Source organism: Rattus rattus, chromosome 16, assembly GCF_011064425.1.
Source record: "Rattus rattus isolate New Zealand chromosome 16, Rrattus_CSIRO_v1, whole genome shotgun sequence".
Taxonomy (NCBI): Eukaryota; Metazoa; Chordata; class Mammalia; order Rodentia; family Muridae; genus Rattus; species Rattus rattus.
In genome coordinates, this window is record NC_046169.1 from 16,626,106 (window position 1) to 16,650,046 (window position 23,941).

General features: G+C 50.0%; 1 protein-coding gene across 1 annotated transcript in view; it reads left to right on the plus strand.

The window, feature by feature from the left end:
* Positions 1-23,941, plus strand: part of Zan (zonadhesin) — a 108,548-nt gene extending 84,607 nt beyond the window's left edge. Inside the window, 21 exon segments of the mRNA XM_032886423.1 lie at positions 254-472; positions 1,813-1,950; positions 2,305-2,522; positions 2,917-3,058; positions 3,944-4,161; positions 4,998-5,139; positions 7,587-7,804; positions 8,684-8,825; positions 8,915-9,132; positions 11,774-11,915; positions 12,078-12,322; positions 13,100-13,229; positions 13,774-13,945; positions 14,764-14,934; positions 17,795-17,934; positions 19,806-20,005; positions 20,100-20,238; positions 21,445-21,585; positions 23,532-23,655; positions 23,756-23,799; positions 23,883-23,941. Coding sequence (XP_032742314.1) covers positions 254-472; positions 1,813-1,950; positions 2,305-2,522; positions 2,917-3,058; positions 3,944-4,161; positions 4,998-5,139; positions 7,587-7,804; positions 8,684-8,825; positions 8,915-9,132; positions 11,774-11,915; positions 12,078-12,322; positions 13,100-13,229; positions 13,774-13,945; positions 14,764-14,934; positions 17,795-17,934; positions 19,806-20,005; positions 20,100-20,238; positions 21,445-21,585; positions 23,532-23,655; positions 23,756-23,799; positions 23,883-23,920 — 3,341 coding nt within the window. The 3' untranslated portion in view covers positions 23,921-23,941.

A 23,941-nucleotide genomic window follows, 5' to 3' on the forward strand; every position in this document is an offset into this window, starting at 1 on the left:
ATCACTCTCTCAATGGTTAGGCTCCCACATAGACTTGGAAGATGCATTCTTTTATTCTCTCTTTAGGGCTGGTACCCAGCCCATGCCCAGCGAATGATTGCTGAATGACTAACAGAAGGAGAGATAAAAGGAAAAGAAAATGGAAACACAAGTTGTGTTGGTCATTCATCCCAGTTTGGTTTCTGCAGCCTCTGTGACTTTTGGGCCGCTCTGTCGCTCTCTGCTGACACTACTCTCTCTTCCCCTCCATCAGTACAGTGCCCAGTCCACAGCCATTACACCGCCTGCCTCCCCTCCTGTCCACCATCCTGCTTTGACCCAGAAGGCCTCTGTTGGGGCACCAGTCCAAGAACCCCGTCCACCTGCAAGGAGGGTTGTGTCTGCCAACATGGCTATGTGCTGTACGAAGACAAGTGTGTGCTCAGGAGTCACTGTGTCTGCAAGAATAACCAGGGTGTCCTCATCCCGGTGAGTCTGTGCAGGATGTGGTGGGCGGGGCGGATGGCTCAGCGAGTAAGGACCTGATTCAGCACAAGCATGAGGACATGTTTGGAATCTCCACCATTCAGGGAACTGTTTGCAGAAGCCTTCATGACATCCCAGGCTTCTATGTGACAAGGGAGGCAGACACAGGTAATGCCCCAAAATTTAGGGGCTTGATAGTCTGGTGCTGTCAAAATGTCTAAATATGTGAGTACCAACACCCAAGATTTGTCCTCTGACCTCCACATGTATGTGTGCCGTGAATAAACACAGAACATGCACACACACACACACACACACACACACACACACACACACACACACAGGTTAGTTTGAAAAGAAGTAGCATTCCTGGAACATGGCTCTGAAGGTAAAGGTGTTTGCCTAAAGGCCAAGAGAATTTCTGGAACTGATGTGGTTGAAGGAGAGAGTCGACTCCCACAAGTTGTCCTCTGACCTCCACACATGTGCCATGGCCTATCACATGTATGTGCACACATGAGCACACACACACACATACACACACACACACACACACACACACAAATGAATAAGAATTCTTTCAAAGTGAGATTGGCAGCCATTTCTTCTTTATTCTGCTTTTGTTCATCTAAGCGCCTCCCACCCCTGCCCTGTCTTTACCACTAGCCTGGCAATATGAAGCTAGGTCTGGCCTAGGCAAGTGCTCTACCATCTAACCGCACATCTCCCTTACAAGTTTATCACTTGGGAATTCAAGGCAAGTACTTGGCAGCTTTGCTCTGTAACTAAGCTATGTTCACAGGCAGACCCCTACAGGAAATTCCTAAGCCACAGTTCTACCACTGAGCCACGCCCCCAGCCCTCACTGGGAGATTCTAGGCAGGGGCTCTACCACTGAGCCACTCCCCCAGCCCCTCACTGGGGAATTCTAGGCAGGGGCTCTACCACTGAGCCACATACCACCCCTCACTGGGGGATTCTAGGCAGGGGCTCTACCACTGAGCCACGCCCCCATCCCCTCACTGGGGGATTCTAGGCAGGGGCTCTACCACTGAGCCACGCCCCCAGCCCCTCACTGGGGGATTCTAGGCAGGGGCTCTACCACTGAGCCACGCCCCCAGCCCCTCACTGGGGGATTCTAGGTAGTCACAAGCCTACTGAGATAGACCAAAACTCCCGTTTGTAATAGTTTTTCCAGTTTTTTTCCACTTGTGATTGCTTGGCTCTACAGAGTGAAACCTGTTAACAGAGAGAACGATGTGAGTCCTTCAGACAGGACGTGAAGCTGTCTCCCCAGAACTGCCATCTCTATCTTCCTCTCTCCATGATTTCTGTATCTGTAGGCAGACAAGTCCTGGCTCACCAGAGGCTGTATCCAAAACTGTACGTGCAAAGGAGGGGACATTCATTGCTTGAATTTCAAGTGTCCCTTGGGGACCGAATGCAAGGACAGTGTTGATGGAAACAGTAACTGTGCCAAAATTGGTAAGGAAGCCATGGGAAAATGGAGGGGTATGATCATGGATGATCTATCAGGAACAGGGCAGGAAGGAACTTAGTCTTCTGGGCCTAAGGGGTCAGGATACTAGGGACCACAGTGGAGAGGGGTCTGAGGACCTGTAACAGGGCATTGACTCTGTCTCTATTTCCTGGTGGTTGGGTTCCCACACTGACTCTAGAGACACACTCTTCCTTCTTCCTTCTCTTAGGACTCAGAGCACTGTTCGTGCTCACTATATGAATAAACTTGCCATTCTGCCTATCCTAGTTTCTTTATCCCCTCTTTCCTTAGGCGCTCTCAAGCCCTATACGTGAATCTCATATCCTTGTACCCCACAGTTCTGCAATGCCCAGCCCACAGCTACCACACCAACTGCCTTCCCTCCTGTATCCCATCCTGCTCCAACGTGAATGGCCACTGTGAGTTTACCAGCCTCAAAAACCCCTCTACCTGCATAGAAGGCTGCCTCTGCCAGTCTGGCTTTGTGTTCAATAAGGACAAGTGTGTCCACAGAACTCAGTGTGGCTGCAAAGACTCCCAGGGCACCCTCATTCCGGTGAGTGGACATAGAATTTGGGACTGGGGGCCCTCCTTCTTCCCTCTGTCCTATGAGCCTGGGATGTAAACCACTATAGCATTGGTCCTTGGAGTGGTTTAGCTCCTGCAGCAGGCTGGGGACATGCTCTACTGCTGAACCACATTCCACCCCACCCCTGGGGGATTCTAGGCACTCTTAAGGCAGAGGCCTATCCCATCTTCTTCCTAGTGGAGTCTGCATAGGCCCTTTACACTCGATAGCTCTGAATTCAATCTTTTCCCCATGCTCCCTGCCCGTCTGCAGTTGGCTCAGTAGATAAGGAAGCTTCAGACAGGAGGCTAAGCCTGTCTCCTTAGAGCTGGCCCCTTTGTCCTTACTTCCTGCATCCTGCATCCTCCTGTGGCTTCTGTAGGCAGGTAAGAACTGGATTACCACGGGCTGTTCCCAGAGATGTACTTGCACGGCAGGACTTGTTCAGTGCCACGACTTCGAGTGCCCCTCAGGGACCGAGTGCCAGGACATCGAGGACGGCAACAGTAACTGTGCTGAAATCAGTAAGGCAGCCATGAGGGGAGGTGGAGAGACTGTCCCTAGACTGAGGAATCAGGGGCCGGGGCAAGGAGCTTAGTCCCCTGGGCCTAAGAGGTCAGGGATAGGATGTGACATGGTGGGAAGGGATCCTGGGGACTATGGCTAGGCTGCGTCCCTTCACAGTGTTAGTCTCTCAGTGGTCAGCATCTTAGTTCATTTCTGAGGCTGTGATAAAATACTGCAACCCAAAGCCACTTGGGGACTAAGGGCTTCTTGTCCGCCACTCACAGTTGCAGTACTAGTCTGTCACTGTGGGGAAGTCGAGGTGTCAGGAACTTAGAGAGTTACACAGGCACGGTTGAGAAAGCTGGGCAATGCTTGCAGTAGTACTCTGCCTGCTTCCTCTACTGTACAGTCCTGGGCCTTCCACAGTGTACCCGGTCTGCCTATGCCAGTTAAAGTAGTCAAGACACTTCCCCACCAGCATTTCCCTGCACCTATCTGACCAAGACGATACCTGACTAAGACTCTCTTCTAGATGATTCTCCATTGCATCAAGTTGAGAGCTAAAGCTAACCATGAGAATCGGTGTCCCACATTATCTTGAGAGATCCACCTTTTCTCACTTTCTCCTCTCCGGGGTTCCCACACAGACCTTGTCCGTAAAGGCTTGCCCAACAGTTGCTTCTCCGTGTCAGTTTCTCACAATGAGTTGAGAAAAAAACATTCTCTTTTTCCATCTGGACTTGTCACACAGTCCTGCTCAGTCAATGTTTGCTGAATGAATAACAAAAGGAGGAAACCCCTGGCTTCCGTTAGCTCTTCTGCCCTGTCTTGTTTCTGTAGTCCCCGTGTCCTTGGGGGCCCTCTAGAAGCCTCCACTAACCTTGCTTTCCCTCCTTGCCTAGCTGTGCAGTGCCCGGCCCACAGTCACTACTCCAAATGCCTTCCTTCATGCCTGCCTTCCTGCTCTGACCCAGACGGCCTCTGCAAGGGCACGCGCCCCAAAGCCTCCTCCACCTGCGAGGAGGGCTGTGTCTGTCAGTCCGGCTATGTGCTGAGTAACGACACGTGTATACACAGCAGTGCGTGTACCTGCAAGAACACCCATGGTGTTCTCATCCCCGTGAGTGGGCATGGAGAGAGGGCTTGGTGAGGGCTAAAGGACATTGCTTCCTGGGTGAGGACCTCAGGTCAAGTCCCCGGAATCCACTTAAGCTAGGCGTGGTATTCTACATCTCAAATCCCAGAGCTCCTGCTGAAATACAGGAGGTGCAAACAGGACCACCCTCAGGGACTTGCAGGCTAGACATTCTGGTACATCATAGTGGTGAGCATCACGAGATCCAAGATGGGAGAGACGGGGGGGACAGGTAGACAAGAGACAGAACGAGAGACTGTTTCAGTGCAAGGTGAAATGCAAGAACCAACACGTGAAAATGTCCTCTGACCTTCAGGAGTGCATGCCCGTTCACACACATACTCAAACACAAATGTGTGGTGTTTTTTTTTTTTTAAAGTGGGCTAGAGAGCCATTTTCTCCTTTTCTCTGTCTTGCCGTGTGATTTTTCCCTATCTATGTGGCTTGCCCTGCAGCTGAAGGTTGGCAGCTCTTGGTATATGCTAGACCAGTGTGTACTGCTGAGCCATACTCCCATCTCCTGGCTTGGGGATTCTAGGCAGTTGCTCAATCCCTGAACCACATCCCCAGCCCTGCTCTAAAGGGCTCTAGGCAAGTGCTCTGTCACTGAGCCATGCTCTCTGCTACTTACTGGGGATGGTAGTCAAGCTAAGGAATGTCCACAGCCAGAGGGGCAGCTGTTTTAAAAATATTTCCCACCCACCACTGATTGACTCAATAGACGTAGTCTGCAGACAGAGACAGCAAATGTGAGTCCTCGGACAGCTGCTATGTACAGGGCTGAGGTCCTCACTCCCGCTCTCGTCTTGCTGCTTCTACAGGAAGGCAAGACATGGGTCTCCAGGGGATGTACCAAGAACTGCACCTGCAAGGGAGGGACTGTCCAGTGTCAAGACTTCGGCTGCCCAACAGGGTCCCGTTGCATAGACAATAAAGATGGCAACAGTAACTGTGTCACCTACGGTAAGGAAACTGTAGGTTAGGGATATGGGCTCATGGATGGGAGAATCAAAGAAAGGACAAGAAGGAAATTAGTTCTCTGGAGACATACACAGACACACATACAGACACACACACACAGACTCACACACAGACAAACACAGACACACACACAGACACACATACAGACACACACAGACACACACACACAGACACACATACAGACACACACAGACACACACAGACACACACACAGACACACATGTATAGACACACATACAGACACACACAGACACACATACAGACACACATATAGACACATACAGACACACAGACACAGACACAGGTATACACACACACAGAGACACACACACAGCACATAGACACAGGCACACACACAGACACAGGCACACACACAGACACACAGACACAGGCACACACACACAGACACACATGTACAGACACACATATAGACACAGAGACACACACACAGACACACACAGAGACACACAGACACAGGCACACACAGAGACACACAGACACAGGCACACACACAGACACAGACACAGGCACACACAGAGATACACAGACACAGACACACACACAGACACACATGTACAGACACACATATAGACACATACAGACACACACACAGACACAGACACAGGTATACACACACACAGAGACACACACACACAGCACATACCCAGACACATAGACACAGGCACACACACAGACACAGACACAGGCACACACACAGACACACATGTACAGACACACATATAGACACATACAGACACACACAGACACAGACACAGGCACACACAGAGACACACAGACACAGGCACACACACAGACACAGACACAGGCACACACAGAGATACACAGACACAGGCACACACACAGACACACATGTACAGACACACATATAGACACATACAGACACACACACAGACACACATAGACACAGACACAGACACAGGTATACACACACACAGAGACACACACACACAGCACATACCCAGACACATAGACACAGGCACACACACAGACACAGGCACACACACAGACACACATGTACAGACACACACACACACAGACACACACACAGACACACAGGCACACACACACATATACACACAGACACACACAGAGACACACAGACACAGGCGCACGCACACACAAACAGACACAGGAACATACACAGAGACACACAGACACACAGACACAGACACACAGACACAGGCACACACACAGACATATACACACAGACACACACACAGACACAGAGAGACACACAGACACAGGCACACACACACAGACACAGGAACATACACACAAACACACAGACACACACACACAGGCACAGACACACAGACACAGGCACACACACAGACACACACGCACACACACAGACACACATGTACAGACACACACACACAGACATACAGACACACACACAGACACACAGGCACACACACAGACATGTACACACAGACACACACACAGACACCACAGACACACAGAGACACACAGACACAGACGCGCACACACACAAACAGACACAGGAACATACACACAGGCACACAGACACACACACACAGACACAGACACACAGACACAGGCACACACACAGACACAGGCATACACACAGACACACACACAGACACACAGAGACACACAGACACAGGCACACACACACAAACAGACACAGGAACATACACACAGACACACACACAGGCACACACACAGGCACACACACAGGCACACACACACACACAGACACACAGACACAGGCACACACACACAGCACACACACACACACACAGACACACACACACACAGACACACATGTATAGACACACACACACAGACATACAGACACACAGGCACACACACAGACATATACACACAGACACACACACAGACAGAGACACACAGACACAGGCGCACACACAAACAGACACGGAACATACACACAGACACACAGACACACACACACAGACACACACACACACACAGACACAGGCACACACACAGACACACACACAGACACACACACAGACACACACACAGACACACAGAGACACACAGACACAGGCACACACACACAAACAGACACAGGAACATACAGACATATAGACACACACACAGGCACACACACACAGGCACACACACACAGACACAGACACAGGCACACATACACAGGCATACACACACAGGCACACACACACACACACACACAGACACAGGCACACACACACAGCACACACACACAGGCATACACACACAGGCACACACACACAGGTACACACACACACAGAGTCAATGCTGAGTAAATGTTTGCTGATGAATAAAAAAAAGGGGGCAGGGGAAACCGTAACCTTTTTTGGTTGTTCTGTGCACCCTTTTTAACATGGCTTCTGCTTTCTTGGGCTCCACATTCTTGCTAATCTCCTTCCGCCCCACAGCTCTGAAGTGCCCGGCCCACAGCCTCTACACCCACTGCCTTCCCTCCTGCCTGCCTTCCTGCTCGGACCCAGAGGGCCTCTGTGGGGGCATCAGCCCTGAAGTCCCCTCCACCTGCAAGGAGGGCTGCTTCTGTCGATCCGGCTACGTGCTGCATAACAACAAGTGTATGCTTAGAATTCACTGTAACTGTAAAGACAGCCACGGTAGCCTCATCCAGGTGAGCGGGCATGGAGACCGCAAGGGGGCGTGGGAGCTGGCTCAGTGGATAAAATGCTCGCTGCACAAGTGTGAAGACCCGAGTTTGAATCCCCATGACCCATAAAAGCTGGGCACAGCTGACTGGGGCACCAGTTGTCCTACTGTGATATAGAAAGTGAAGCTAGGAAAAGTCCCAAGAAATGTGGGTACTAACTCTGGTGGTATACACAAGCAGTAAATAATGGAACTGAGAGGCAAGGACCAACACTTAACTAAGGTCTACCCTCAACATGGCTGGATGTGCGCACACACACACACACACACACACACACACACACACACACACACACACAGGGCATTCTAGTAAGGCTGAATTATGCCCACAGTCCCAGTGGCAATTTTAAAAACCCTTTCCCATCTCTAGTCGGTTGACTCAATAGATATGGAACCTACAGATTCAGAGGACAAATGCAAGACCCTCGAGCAGGACCTTCCAACCAGCGAGTCTGCAGGGGACTAACCTAGGTCCTCTGCACACGTTACAGTTGTGCAGCTTGGTCTTCCTGTGGGACCCTTAGCAATGGGAGCAGGAGCTGTGTCTGACCGTTGGGACCTTTGGGACCCTTTCCGCCACTGGGTCGCCTTATCTTTCCTCAATAGAAGAGAAGGTGCCCAGTCTTACTGAAACTTGACATTGATGACTGATTGATATCTATCCATGGAGCCTGGCCTTTTTCTGAGGAGAAACTGACATGGGAGTGAGCGTGGTTGGAAGGAAAGGAGGGGAAACTGTGGTTGGGATGTAAAATAAAATGTCCGAACAGACCCTGGGACAGAAAACTAAGCTCATCTCCTAGGACCAACCCTTCTGTTCTCTTCCTTCCTGTGGCTTCTGCAGGTCGGCCAGACACGGATCTCCTCTGGGTGTTCCCAGATTTGTGAATGCAAGAAAGGGTCCTTTCAGTGCCAACGTTTTAAGTGCCCCTCAGGGACCCAGTGTGAGGAGAACGAAGACGGTAGCCATAACTGTGTCTCCAGCAGTAAGACTGTGGGAAGGGAGGGACGGGGCCAGCTCCTGACTGGAGGAGCCGAGGCATGGCGTGAGCCCCGTTCTCCCTCCACCCCATAGCTATGAAGTGCCCCGTCAACAGCCTCCGCACCAACTGCCTCCCTTCCTGTCCACGCTCCTGCTCCAACCCTGATGGCCACTGTGAGGACGCCAGCCACAAAACCCACTACACCTGCAGGGAGGGCTGTGTCTGTCGACCTGGCTACCTGCTCGATAAGGACACGTGTGTACGCAAAGACCATTGTGACTGCAGAGATATCAAGGGCGACATCATCCCGGTGAGTTGGTGCAGACGTGGACCGTGGGGTTGGGGCACTCACTGCCTTTGTCAGTCTTGGATGCCCCTGTGTTTATAAGGCCCCGGACTATGAAGGCTGTTAGGATGTAGACTGGATTTTTTTTTTTCCTTTTTAAAGACAAGAACTCATACAGGTCAGGCTGGTCTCAGACTGACTGGATCGCCAAAGATGACTTTGAGTTCCTGATCCTCCTGCTTTCGAGTCCTGAGTGCTAGGGGCTGTTGTAGCACCCCTAGGTTGTGTGGTACTCAGGGCTCAGTGCATCATAGGCAAGCACCCTATCCATTGAGCAACCCAGCCCTCATAGACTGGGAATCGTGTCAGAGACTTCCCACAGCTGACACACCAGGGTGGAGGTGCACAAAACAGACAGAAACCTGGTGCTTCCTCTCCCCCTCTGCAAACGAATCCACTAACCCCTCCTGAGCAGTGTATTTAAAACAATGGGAGGGGTTGGGGATTTAGCTCAGTGGTAGAGCGCTTGCCTAGCAAGCGCAAGGCCCTGGGTTCAGTCCCCAGCTCCGGAAAAAAAGAAAAAATAAAAATAAAACAATGGGAACACATTGCACGTCGTAGCAGACACCTTGGGTCCTGCTGCCGGGGAGGTGGGAGCAGGAAGGTCAGAAGTGGAAGAAAAACGCTCAGCTATATAGTGACTTCGAGACTGGCCTGCACTACTTAAGACCTTATCTCAACTAAACCCAGCAAAAGGCCAAGAACAGTGTCTTGAGAAGGACTCCATGGTACCAAGATGCAAAGGGCACTTGCAACTGTCTTCTGGACAAAGCCTGTTCCATCAGCTCCTGGGCATGCATGGGAATGGATATTCTTGGTTCCAGGACACCCTAGAGATACCCAAATACAAAGACGTTCAAGGGTTGGGGATTTAGCTCAGTGGTAGGCCCTGGGTTCGGTCCCCAGCTCCGAAAAAAAGAAAAGAAAAACAAAAAAAAAACCAAAACCAAAACAAACAAACAAACAAAAAACAAAGACGTTCAAGCCCCGTATAAAGTGAGGTAGTAGTCCTGGGCATGCAGCATAGCGGGCAGAAGATTGGTCTAGCACAGAGAGTTCTGGGTTCAACCCCCAGCATCACATAAACCAGCGTGGTGATGCACACCTGTCACCCTAGTGTCGGGAAGATAAGAAGCAGAAGGATCCAAGTTCAAAACCCTCTCTGACTACAGAGGCAACTGGAGGTCAGCCTGGTCTACAAGGGACTCTGTTTCAAAGCACAAGAAGCAATGTCAGGCCATCTGGCACCCGGTCCCCCTTGGTCTCAGGGTTGTTTATCTCCTTCCTCCCTCGCCACTCCATATGTGTCCCTCCAAAGCTGCCCAGTCGGTTGAGAAGCACTGTGTTTTGGTCGAGGGTATCCTATAGCTGGGCTTCCCTGCTGAGAACCTTCTAACCTCCCAATCAGAACTGGGCAGACAGCTCAGTCAGTGTTTGCCTTGCAGGGTGTCGGTTTGATTCCTAGAACCCTGTAGAGAAAGCCAGGCGTGGGCCAAGGGGATGCCTCGGCAGATAAATGCACATCCCACAAAGCCCTTTGGCCCCAGATACCCACATAGTGGGAAAACAAAATGGACTCCTGAAAGAGATGTCCTCTGCCTTCCACACACACGCTGTGGCATCCACGTGCACAGTCAGTGTGTGGGCTTTTTCTTGTCTAAAGTCTGGTGTAGTTGTGTTTATTGTAATCCCAGAACTGAAGAGATGGAGACCGGAGGGTTCCTGAGGTTCACCGGCCCCTCAACCTAGTCTCAAAACGTAATGAGACCCTGCCTCCAGGAACCAGACGGAACTCCCGAGGAATAAGCTTGCCCTTTGGCCTCCACAACATGCATACGTATATATGTAAAAAAAACACACACATGAACACATGAACACATGCACACATACATCCACCGGACTGTACCATAGTGCTTGTATAGCTTTCTATAGGTTTTACATAATTCTACAGGAGTTATAATGACCAGGACTAGGTAAATGTTATACAAATAGTTCTATTGTATTATTTGGGGGTAATAATAACATAAAATACAGATAGATTCTTTTCTTTCTAGAACCTAGGGCCTAATCCATGCTAGGCACTAACTCTACCACTGAGCCCCTCACTGGGGGATTCTAGACAGGTGCTCTACCCCTGAGCCCTGCCCCAGCCCCTCACTAGGGGATTCTAGTCAGGGGCTCTACCATGGAGCCACGCCCCCAGCCCCTCACTGGGGGATTCTAGGCAGGGGCTCTGCCACTGAGCCACGCCCCCAGCCCCTCACTGGGGGATTCTAGGCAGGGGCTCTACCACTGAGCCACGCCCCCAGCCCCTCACATTCTAGGCAGGGGCTCTACCACGCCCCCAGCCCCTCACTGGGGGATTCTAGGCAGGGGCTCTACCACTGAGCCACGCCCCAGCCCCTTACTGGGGAATTCCAGGCAGGGGCTCTACCACTGAGCCACACACCTAACCACAGATGCAAATCTCTTCAAGCATTTTCCTCCAGTAGTTGGTTGACTTAATCAAGTTGGAACCTGTAGGGCGGGAGGGCAATGATAAACCCTTCACACAGGAAGCTAAGCCTTCTCTTTAGAATGGCCACCTCTGTCCTCACTTCTGCAGGCAGGCAAGACCTGGATCTCCAGCGGCTGCACCCAGAGCTGTGCTTGCACGGATGGGGTCATTCAGTGCCAGAATTTCATCTGCCCGTCAGGGTCCCACTGTCAGCACAATGATGATGGCAGCAGTGACTGTGCAGCCAACAGTAAGGGAGCCATGGGGGAGCGGGAAGGTGGGTAGGGTGCCCCATAGCTGAAAGAGTCAGAAACAGGGCTGGGTGAGGGTGATCAGAGCACCCCAGTGGGGAAGATTCCGGAAGACCAGTAACGGGGCTGAGGTCCTTTTCAACAGTCACACTTCTTGACAGAGCTGGAAAAATGTACCATCTTTGGGGACCCCTATTACCATACGTTCGATGGCTTCACCTACCGCTTCCTGGGTCGTATGAACTACTATCTCATAAAGACACTGGACAAGCTCCCAAGAGGGATTGAGCCCCTGATCATGGAGGGGCGCAACAAAATATCCCCCAAAGGGAGCTCAACCTTGCACGAAGTGACCACCATCGTCTACGGCTATAAAATCCAGCTCCAAGAAGGCCTGGGGGTTTTGGTGAGTAAGAGGCAGGACTGGGCCTGAAGGAACCCAAGGAGACTACTGTAGGCCACCTGGGTCTGGCAAAGCCTGAGTACCCCACTGTCAGGAAGTTCGATAGACGTCAGGGTTGGCCTTACGTCATGGAGAAAGGTGGCATAGGGCAGTAAGGCTAAACACAGGGCTGAGAGGGCCAAGAGGAGAGATGGGGGAGGGGTGGTGCACATGTTGAAAATGGAGCATGTGTGTGTGTGTGTGTGTGTGCGTGTGTGTGTGTGTGTGTGTGTGTGTGTGTGCCATACATGTATGAGTACCCACAGAGGCCAGGAGAAGGTACCGTGTACTCTGCAGGCCAACTCTCAGATAGTTGTGAGCAGCTCCACGAGGATTCTGGGAAGCAGATGCAGTCCTCCAGCAGAACAGCAAGCCCTGTTCACCAACGAGCCATCCCTCTAGCACCTACACTTACCTATATCACGTGTGTATAGGAATGGGCGTGCATGTGCCGTAGTGCACGTGTGGAGGTCAGAGGACAACTTGGAGGACTCTGTTCTCTCCTTGCACTCGGGCCCTCTGGGTTAGTGACAAGGACCGCTCTACCCACTGAGCCACCTTTTGAATTTTCGCAAGGGAGGAACTGGGGTAGGAAAGGGAGGTCTCTAGCACTTGGGTAGTGAAGACTCTGGAATGACATCATGCTGTGGTGAGGAGAGTTGGGTAGGGGCAGGTACAGACAGGAGCAAGAGAAGGTGTGGCCCGCCAAACACGCTCTGCAGCCCCGGTCTTCCGTTTAAGGTCAACAATCAGAAGGTGTCGGTGCCCTACAATCCTAATGAGCACCTGCGGGTCATCTTGCGGGCTCAACGGCTGCTTCTCGCCACTGACTTTGAAATGGTGCTGGACTTTGATGGAAAGCACAGCGCAGGTAACAGACAGGGATGCCGACGGCAGAAGGCTCTCTCTGTGCCAGGGGTGCTGGCTTGAACCTGTAACCCCAGCCGTCAGGAACGGAGGCAGGACGGTCTTCCATGCTACCCAGGGCTGATAGCCTGTCTCAAAGAAACCAATCAAACCCAAGCCAAAAAAGAACAGACAGTGCAGGGTGCTGTGGAGCACATCTAATCTTAGCACTTAGGAGGTAGATATAGGAATATCAGGAGTTCGAGGCTAGCCTCAGCTGCATAGCAGGTCTGAGTCCAGCTTGGGCTATCTGAGACCCTGTCTTAAAAATGAAAACAAAAACCAACCAACGGAAACAGCAGCAATCAAAAGATGGGAATAAAACAATAAAACTAATTGCCACAGGAAATAGGAGCCCCGTTCCTGGGACGGAAAGTGGAAAGGTGCAGCTCACACAGGTTGTGGGGAGAAGGGTCATACTCAGGAATAGAGCCCTCAGCTTCAGAGGGGCTCTCGTTATGACAGAGGACAGTGTCGAGCTCACTACAGGGCACTCCTTCTTCCTGCAGTGATCTCCTTGCCTACCACATACCGTGGGCTGATACGGGGCCTGTGTGGAAACTATGACAAGGACCAAAGCAATGACTTCATGTTGCCCAGTGGAGAGGTCACCTCAAACGTCCACGTCTTTGGCAACAGTTGGGAGGTGAAGGTGATACATGCCTTCTTCCGATTCCCAAGGTGAGGGCTGGGGATCAGGGAGATGAGCAAGACTCTCTTTCACGGGAGGCATAAAGGGTTGAGCATAGGACCTCGTGCATGCAACCACTGAGCCACACTCCTCACCCATTACTGGGAATAAAAGTACTCATTACCGAGCCACACCCCCAGCCCCTCACTGGGGTATTCTAGGCAGGGGCTCTACCACTGAGCCATGCCCCAGCCCTCACTGGGGGATTCTAGGCAGGGGCTCTACCACTGAGCCACGCTCCCAGCCCCTCACTCAGGGATTCTAGGCAGGGGCTCTACCACTGAGCCACGCCCCCAGCCACTCATTGGGGGATTCTAGGCAGGGGCTCTACCACTGAGCCATACCCCAGCCCCTCACTGGGGGATTCTAGGCAGGTGCTCTACCACTGAGCCACACCCCCAGCCCCTCACTGGGGGATTCTAGGCAGGTGCTCTACCACTGAGCCACGCCCCCACCCCTCACTGGGGGATTCTAGGCAGGTGCTCTACCACTGAGCCACGCCCCCAGCCACTCACTGGGGGATTCTAGGCAGAGGCTCTACCACTGAGCCACGCCCCCAGCCCCTCACTGGGGGACTCTCTTCAGGTAACCACTCTCTAGCTGGATATCTCCTAGCCAGCAAGTCTTTTCCGTTCCCTTTACCCTCTGGTCCTCAGCACTGAGGCACCTTCTGTCACTTGGTCTATTTATTTGGGAACAACTGCTCATTGGAAATACCCATGGTGCCTTGTCCCTCCCTCTACCTTTCTCTGGACTTATCCTTTCTCCTTCCTGAGCCTCACGCAGCCCCTTCCCCTTCCTACTTCAGGGCCCTACCAGAAGAAGGGAGAAGAGAGGAAGAACCTGACCTTCTGCAATCAGAATGCAGCCCAGAGCAGACAGCACTCATCGGCAGTACCCAGGCCTGTAGGGTGCTGGTGGACCCCCAGGGTCCCTTTGCTGCATGTCACCAGATTATAGCTCCAGAACCCTTCAAGCAGTGAGTCACAGGCCCAGTACTTAGAAGAGCATTCCGGATTCCTGCTGTTTCTTCCGGTTTTCTTCTCCGACCTCTCTAGCTCTGCTGGCTTGGTTCTTTTCTCTCGTGACCTTAATTCCTACTGACTCCCTCACTCTGTCCGCTGTCTCTCTACAAGCAAATGGCCCACCCCCAGCTCTACCTCTAGCCCACAGACTTTCTGTGTGAGGTTCCAGGCTCCTCTTCTCTATTTTTAATGTTTTATTCTGATTTACTAGGGCCTCATGTAGCCCAGGCTAATACATACCTAAAGATGACCTTGAACGTCTGATCTTTCTGCCTCCACCTCCCAAGTGTGGGATTATAGGTGAGCACCACCATGTATACAGGGGATGGAATCAGAGCTTCATACATGCTAAGCAAATACTCTACCAACTAAGCTGCATCCCCATCCTGCTTGCTTTTATCTGTCTGTCTGTCTGTCTGTCTGTCTGTCTATCATCTATCTATCACCTATCACCTATCTATCTATCACCTATCTATCTATCAATCATCTATATATCATCTATCTATCTGTCTGTCTATCTATCATCTATCTATCACCTATCTATATCTATCTATCACCTATCTATCTATCATCTATATATCTATCTATCTATCTATCTATCTATCTATCTATCGCCTATCACCTATCTATCATCTATCTATTGTCTGTCTATCATCTATCTATCTACCTATCTATCACCTATCTATCTATCATCTATATATCATCTATATATTATCTATTTATCTATCTATCTATCTATCGCCTATCACCTATCTATCATCTATCTATTGTCTATCTATCATCTATCTATCTACCTATCTATCTATCACCTATCTATCATCTATATATCATCTATTTATCTATCTATCGCCTATCACCTATCTATCATCTATCTATTGCCTATCTATCATCTATCTATCTATCTATTGCCTGTCTATCATCTATCTATCATTTATCATCTATCTATCATCTACCTATCACCTATCTATCTATCTATCTATCATCTATCTATCTACCACATCTATCTATATCTATCTATTATCTATCTATCTATCTATCTATCTATCTATCTACCTATCTATCGGGATTTGTGGGGGATATCTACATACCATGTAAATTTGTGTAGGTCACAGATCAAATTCAAATGTCCTTCCAGAGCCATTCACTTTGGTTTTTATCTCTTGCTTTCTTTCCTTTTGTGTAAGTGTGGATGTGAATATGTGTGGCCAAGGGACCAGAGTTGAAAATCAGGCATCCTGACCTGTCACACTCTTCCTTCCTTATTCCTTTGAGACTGAACCTCTCTCACTGAACCTGCAGCTCACTATCTTTTGACCAGGCTGTGGGAGAGCAAGTGTCATTGATCCTTCGGTCCTCACTGTCCACAGAGCAAGGGTTTGAGGCATGTGCTTGGGATTCAAACCCAGATCCTCATCTTGAACAGCAGATGCTTTTACCCAGTGAACATCGCCCCAGCTTCTACTGCTGGGACCTTCCTGGTATCACAGGGTTTCCTGGGGAGGCAGTGATGGGGGCATTGGTGGTTGCGGTGGCAAAAGTACCTTACTTTTGCTACATTTTTTTCTTTCTTTAACTCTTTGCTATTTTCAGGTCTAATGCAGCTGACTTCTGGTAATTAACTCCTGCTGTTCCACAGCAGGGCATTAAGGAAAAAGGCTTAATTGCTAGGGCTGTTTGCTTTTTGGCTCAAGAACCCCTGGTCAGGCCAGAGGCTTGGAGTTTGTTTTCTCTTCCTGAGCCAGAGAGAAGAGAGAAAGGAGAGTTACCATCTTAGAAAAAACACACTCTCTGGATGTACAGGAAATGACTACACTCCAATTCCTATTAGTGCTTTTAGACAGAAAGTTCCTTGTAGATAAAATGTTACAGAAAAGGAGAGTTACAAAGGGAGGCCAATAGTGAGTTCAAAGCAGTGCTTCATTCTATCAGCTCATTATAAGTTCAAAGCAACAGTTTCACGTGCCCTTGCTTTATCATAGTGCACACCTGTGGCTTCATTCTTGGCCCTGACCTAGAATGAATGTTTTTCCTTGATCACAAATATGTTCCAAGCCTATTTCTCTTCTTAGCATAATTGTGAAAGCTCATTGTATTCCTTATTTTGCTGTATTTACTTCGTATTCTATGAGGAGGGGGCACATTCTATTCTTGATTCTGACTTTATTATGTCTTTCTGGCAAAGCAATTAAAACCATCTTCTTAAAACTTTATTTGAATCAGATTAGAAATTCTATGAAGTCATTAATTCATCTAAACAGCATTAATTTATGAAGGTTCGTCTTCAAGTTGATCTGCAGGAAATTTCCTTAATAGGGTGGGCTGATGCTATGTAATGCTGACATTAGGCGATGTCACAGGGACAGGACAGGCATAGCAGCAGTCTCTGAGGATCCTGCATTTCAGAGTGTACCCATCGCAGGCCATGCAAAATGGCGGTCCATCTCCAGAAAACTCACTTGCATGCCTTGGTCTTTCCTAGATGGCTTCTGACATTCTACCTTGTTTTCTGAGAAGAAGTTTCTAACTCAAACCCAAAGCTTATAGGCTAATCCGGCTGGCCAGTGAGTTTCAGGGACCCTCCTGTCTCCCCTTCCCAGCACTGAGACTACAAACACAAAGGCATCACCACACCCTGCTTGTTCTTAACATGGATACTGGTAATCAAACAGGTCTTTGTTCTTGCAAGGCAAGCGCTCTGTCAGCTGAGCCATCTCCCAGTTCCCAACCTCTCACCTGGGTCCTTTATCAGCAAGGCTTTTCTCTTTGGCTGCCCTCTCTAACGGCACCTGCTACATCCATCCCCTTCTACCCCAGGCGCTGTATATCGGATATGTGCACTGGCTGGAAGACCAAGGAAGAGGAGGAACTGCGATGTCGCGTCCTCGGTGGCTACGCCATCATTTGCCGGGATGCAGGTGCCAACATGACTGGTTGGCGGGACCAGGCACACTGTGGTGAGGCTCTGACTCCTTAGCCACTCTACCCCTGGTTCAATTCTGCTGCTGCTGCCCGCCGCCCTCACCACGGCCTTCTGGCCTTGGCCTTGGTTCTTCCACCCCCAGGTTCAAGACAACTGATTCCAGATGGACCCTTCTCCCACCCACTCCTCCACTGCCCAATCACATTCCTCCTCCTCCTCTGCCTCATATTTTTGTTGTGTTTTCTCTTCTTTTAATTTTTTCATATGTGCATGTGTGTGTGTGTGTGTGTGTGTGTGTGTGTGTGTGTGTGTGTTGTTTTAATGTGTTTTTGGGTGCGTAGTGCATATGTGTGGAGAACAGAGAATAGGAGCCATTTACCTTGTACTTTTGTTTAGGGGGGCAGTTACATGTATTTGTGTGTGTGTGTGTGTGTGTGTGTGTGTGTGTGTGTGTGTGTGTGTGTGTGTGCATGCACGCGTTGGTTCTCTTCTACCACGTGGGAGGGATCTAATGTAGGCCACCTTTACCAGGTCTTACTACCCACCTTGGTGTTTTGAGCCGGGGACTCTGTCTCACTAGGACCCAGAGCCTAGTGATTATGTTAGGCTGGCTGCCTAGTGAGTCCCAAATGTCCCCAGGTCTCCCTCGCCAGAACTGAGATTACCAGCCCATGACACCACACCTGGCTAGGAATTGAACTCAGGTCCTCATGCTTGAAGTACTTTTTTTTTTTTTAAAAAAAAGATTTATTTTATTTTTGAGTACACTGTAGCTGTCAAAGGGCATCTGATCCCATTACAGATGGTTGGGTCGGGCTGGAGAGATGGCTCAGAGGTTAAGAGCACTGACTGCTCTTCCAGAGGTCCTGAGTTCAATTCCCAGCAACCACATGGTGGCTCACGACCATCTGTAATCAGACCTGGTGCCCTCTTCTGGCCTTCAGGTGTATATGCAGGCAGAAAGCTGTATGATGTAGACATAATAAATAAATGTTTTAAAAAAAAACACAGATGGTTGTGAGCTACCATGTGGTTACTGGGAATTGAACTCAGGTCCTCTGGAAGAACAGTCTGTGCTCTTAACCGCTGAGCCATCTCTCCAGCCCTGCTTAAGGTACTTTTACTGGCTTAGCTATCTCTCAGCTCCTGGTTTATGCTTGGGGGTGGCTTTTTTAAAAAGATTTTATGTGACGTATACTTATGAAAGCTTTGTCTGCCTACATTCTGTGTACCATGTGCAACCAGTCATACCCACAGAGGCTAGAAGATCTCCTGAAACTAGAGTTCAGGAGGATGCTGAGCTGCTGTGTAGGAGCTGGGAATCGAACCGGGATTCTCAGCAAGTGCTCTTAACTGTGGAGCCACCTCTCTAGCTCCTGTTTTTGGCTCTTGGAGACAGAATCTCACTCCATAAACCTAGCTAGCCTCAAACTCATGGTAGTCTTTCATCTAAACAGCATTAATTTATGACGGTTCGTCTTCAAGTTGATCTGCAGGAAATTTCCTTAACAGGGTGGGCTGATGCTATGTAATGCTGACATGAGGCGATGTCACAGGGACAGGACAGGCATAGCAGCAGCAGGAAGCAATCCTGGGATGAAGTCTCTGAGGATCTTGCATCTCAGAGTGTACCCATCACAGGCCATGCAAAATGGCGGTCCATCTCCAGAAAATTCACTTGCATGCCTTGGTGCCTACCCTTCCAGTCTTCATCTGTTTCCATTTTGTCTTGTGCCCCAGACAAACTCTTCAAACAGACCTGGCCCGCTTGTTCTGGACTCCCTGTCGGCAGGGATCTCTGTTGGGTGACCTTATCCCCCCCCTCTTTCTTTTTCTTGCCCACTAGTCCCTTTATCTGTTTGGACCCAAGCCAGCCAGCTCCTAACTATGTTTCTGTCCCCTCAGCCATGACGTGTCCTGCCAATACTGTATATCAGAGCTGCATGACTCCCTGCCCAGCATCCTGTGCCAAATTTGTGACCCCCAAGGTCTGTGAAGGCCCCTGCGTGGAAGGCTGTGCCAGTCTCCCAGGCTACATCTACAGTGACACACAGAGCCTCCCAGTGACGCACTGTGGCTGCACCACCAATGGCATCTATTACAAGGTCCGGATGGCAGAGAAGCCTGGGAGCCCAGGTGCAGAGAATGGGATGCCGGATGAGTCTAGACCGTCTCCTGTCTTCACCTCCTCTCTTCCAGCTGGGTGACAGCTTCGTAACTAACAACTGCTCCCAGCGCTGCTCCTGTGCAAGCCGAGGGATCCTGCTGTGCGAGCCCTATGGCTGCAGAGGTGGAGAGTCCTGCATGGTGGCCAACTTTACTCGAGACTGCTTCCGGGGTGAGCCTGGGTCCTTCTGGTCTCCAAAGCTAGGGAAGGGATAGCCTCCCTCTCCCCCTATCCTCCATTGGCTGGGGTTCCTGCTTGGTCTCGGGAAGTCTGCACCTTCCTTTGGAGGGAGGGGTGAAGAAAAAGTATTTATTACCTGACATGCAGCGCTTGCCCAGAATCAACCTCAACCCTTAAGTGGTGGAAAGTATGACACCCCACTTTAAGAGCCATGAAAATAGGGTTGCATCCAAGCGTGGCAGTGGGCACACCTTTAATCCTGGCACTCAGGAGACAGGGGCAGGCAGGTCTCTGTGAGTGTGGTCTGGTCTGCATAGGAGGTCAGACAGGAGTACATAGTGGGGACCTTGTCTCTCTGAAAGGGGAGATTCCAAGGCTAGAGAGACAGTTTGTAAAGTGCTTCCTGCACAGACCTAAGGGACCTGAGTTGGGTCTCTACAACCATGTTTAAAAAGCTAAGCACGGCTGACAGTTGGCTCAGGGTTAAGTGCGCTTGTTGCTCTCGCAGAGGTCCCAGGTTCAGTTCCCACTACCCACACCATAGCTGCCAACTGCTTGTAACTCCAGTTCTGGCCTCTGGGGGCACCAGATACACACGTGGGACACAGGCAAACACAAGCAGGCACTCACACACATAAAGTGGATCTATACGGCTTGCCGGGCTTTCAGCCTAGATGAATCGGTGAGCTCCGGGTTTCCGAGAGACCCTGTCTCTAAAGAGGACAAAGCAGATGGCAACTGCGGACTGACCTTCACATGCACACGCACATGCATCCTAAGGCACACACACACAGAGAAGGAAACTGGAGGCTCCAGGCAAATTCTCCAGACCCAGGGTAGCAGAGCTAAGCGTAGATTGCCATAGATTGCTGAGTGAACCCCAGGTCAGGCTCCAGTGACTGCTGCCTTCTCCTCTGGGGCCTGTCCCTCTGCCAGGTGTCTCCTGCACTGTGAGTATCCTCTTTTTTTTTTTTTTAAGATTTATTAATTTATTATATGTAAGTACATTGTAGCTCTCTTCAGACACACCAGAAGAGGGCATCAGATCTCATTACAGATGGTTGTGAGCCACCATGTGCTTGCTGGGATTTGAACTCAGGACCTCTGGAAGAGCAGTCAGTGCTCTTAACCGCTGAGCCACCTCTCCAGCCCTGTGAGTATCCTCTTGGTACCCACTCACACCTTCTGCCCTTTCAGACAGCCCGTGTCTGCAGAACCCTTGTCACAATGATGGCCGGTGTGAGGAGCGAGGGGCCGCCTTCATCTGCCACTGTGACTTTGGTTATGGAGGAGAATTCTGCACAGAGCCTCAAGATGTCACCACCAGGAAAAAGCTAGGTAACAGCCACTTCCCCATATCGTAATATCTGTTATATCATAGGTTTTGATAGAGATGACATGGATAACACATAGTATTAATCTATCACAAGATATTACATATAATAAGCAAGATATCATAGACAGTGGCCTACATTATATACCATATATGATATATAAGGTATATAATTACATCTCACATATACAGTTTATGGTTATATATAAATATTTTGGGTGTTAAATGTGTAATGTATAAATTATGTTAATATGCTATATATTTTAGATAACATGAGTAAGATACTATTAGTTACGTAATATTTCCATATAATATTATATTTTACATACATGTTGTGGAGGTTGGAAAACAACCCAAGGAGAACACCCTCTTTCCTTCCATCATGTGAAACCCTCAATCTTTTTGTCGGAGCTGAGGACCGAACCCAGGGCCTTGCACTTCCTAGGCAAGCGCTCTACCACTGAGCTAAATCCCCAACCCGAAACCCTCAATCTAACTCAGGGCTCTAGCCTGGTGCCAAGCGCCTATGCCTCTGTCTCACCAGGTCATGTATTTTACACTACATAACATATGTGTAACATTCAGGGACAGTGGCACAGGTTCGTAATACTACTATGTTGGTGGTGAAGACAAGAAGATTGGGAGTTCAAGGCCATCTTCAGCTATATAGTGAGATTGAGGCTAGCCAGGTTATATGAAACCTTGTATCAGTTAAAACCCCCTAAAATATGTATTACATAATATTACATAGAAAACGTAATAGAGATGATGTCGCTGTGTGATCCCCAAAACAGCATGACAACAGTCCTCATGGTCCTTCTCCCATCTCCGAATGGAACAGTCTGGAATCTTCCCTCTGAACCCTACCACTCCTTTTGTGGTGGTGGCAGTGGTGGTGGTGGTGGTGGTGGTGGTTGTGTGTGTGTGTGTGTGTGTGTGTGTGTGTGTGTGTGTGTGTGTATGTATGTATGTGTGTGAAGAGAGGGAGAGAAGGAAGGAGGGACGGAGAGGGGGAGTGATCAGTGAGGTAGGAGGGTTGGTTGCCCTGAGCTCAAGGCCAGTCTGCCTGGGCTACATAGTGAGTTCCGGGATAGCCTAGGTGCGAGCAAGGCCCTATCTCAAAAGATCAAGACAGCATGTGTGGGAGAGCTCCACACGACACCTGGCATGGACAGCCCTTGTGAAGTCCTGTGGGGGCTGTGACTGGAAATAGTAAGGACTACTGAGTGAGAACATTCAAACCTTCAAGTCCCTAAGCCTCCTTGAGGGAAAACTAGACCCCCAGAGATCTAGGAGGACAAGATGCCTTCCTTAATCTAACAGCAAAGTACCAAAAAGAGGTGCTACTTCCAATATCCCCAGTCTCCCGCCCTCTCACTGTCCCTGTTGTGCATGGGGGAGGGGGAGTGAGTATGCACAGGCACCGTATGCATGTAGAGGCCAGGGGACAACCTTGCATATGGATGCTGAGATATCTTATTTAAGACATGGGCTCTTAGACAGGCTGGCTCAGGGGTAAAGGTGAATTTGATCCCAGGGCCCCACAGAACTGCAGGTTATCCCCTGGCCTCCACAGGAACATGCTCATAAACACACACACATGCACGCACACACACACATGCACGCACGTGCACATGCACACATGTGTGCACATGCACACACACGCATGCAAACACACACACGCATGCAAACACACACTCATGCACACACACGTGTGCACACACACACATGCACGCACGCACACACATGCACACATGTGCACACACACATGCATGCACGCACGCACTCACGCACTCACACACGCATGCAAATACACATGGTCTTCACCTCACATCTTGCTCTTGCTGGGACCACAGGCTTGCACTACCACAACCGGCTGTGGTATCTGTTCTTGTTGAGGTAACGTTACCCACCGAGCCAATGCCCTGGTGCCTTTGCTGTTTCCTTTCAGAAGCATCCAGCTTAGTGGCCATCCTGCCAGGGGTGCTTGTGATGGTGTTAGTCCCGGTCCTACTGCCCAGAGTGTATGTTTACATGGCGACAAGAACTACCATGGCGAGGAGGAGGAGGAAAGGGTAAGTCCCGGTCTGGGGAGGACGTGGGGGAGGATAGTTGATGGGTGGGGCCTAATGCACACAGAAGCCGTGCTCCCCATCTGTTCCTCACTTCCTCTAGGGAGAAACTGTTGAGACGAAGTATACTTAGGCTGGAGGACACAGGTGAGAACCAGACCTGGGGCTATGTGAGTCCTAGCCAAGAACTGAGTCCTCCTGCAACGTGGGTGTTCTTGCTTTCTCCTCAGATGTTCCAGAGCCTACCTTCAAAGCCACCGAGTTCTGAGTTGTCCTCAAACAGAGAAAA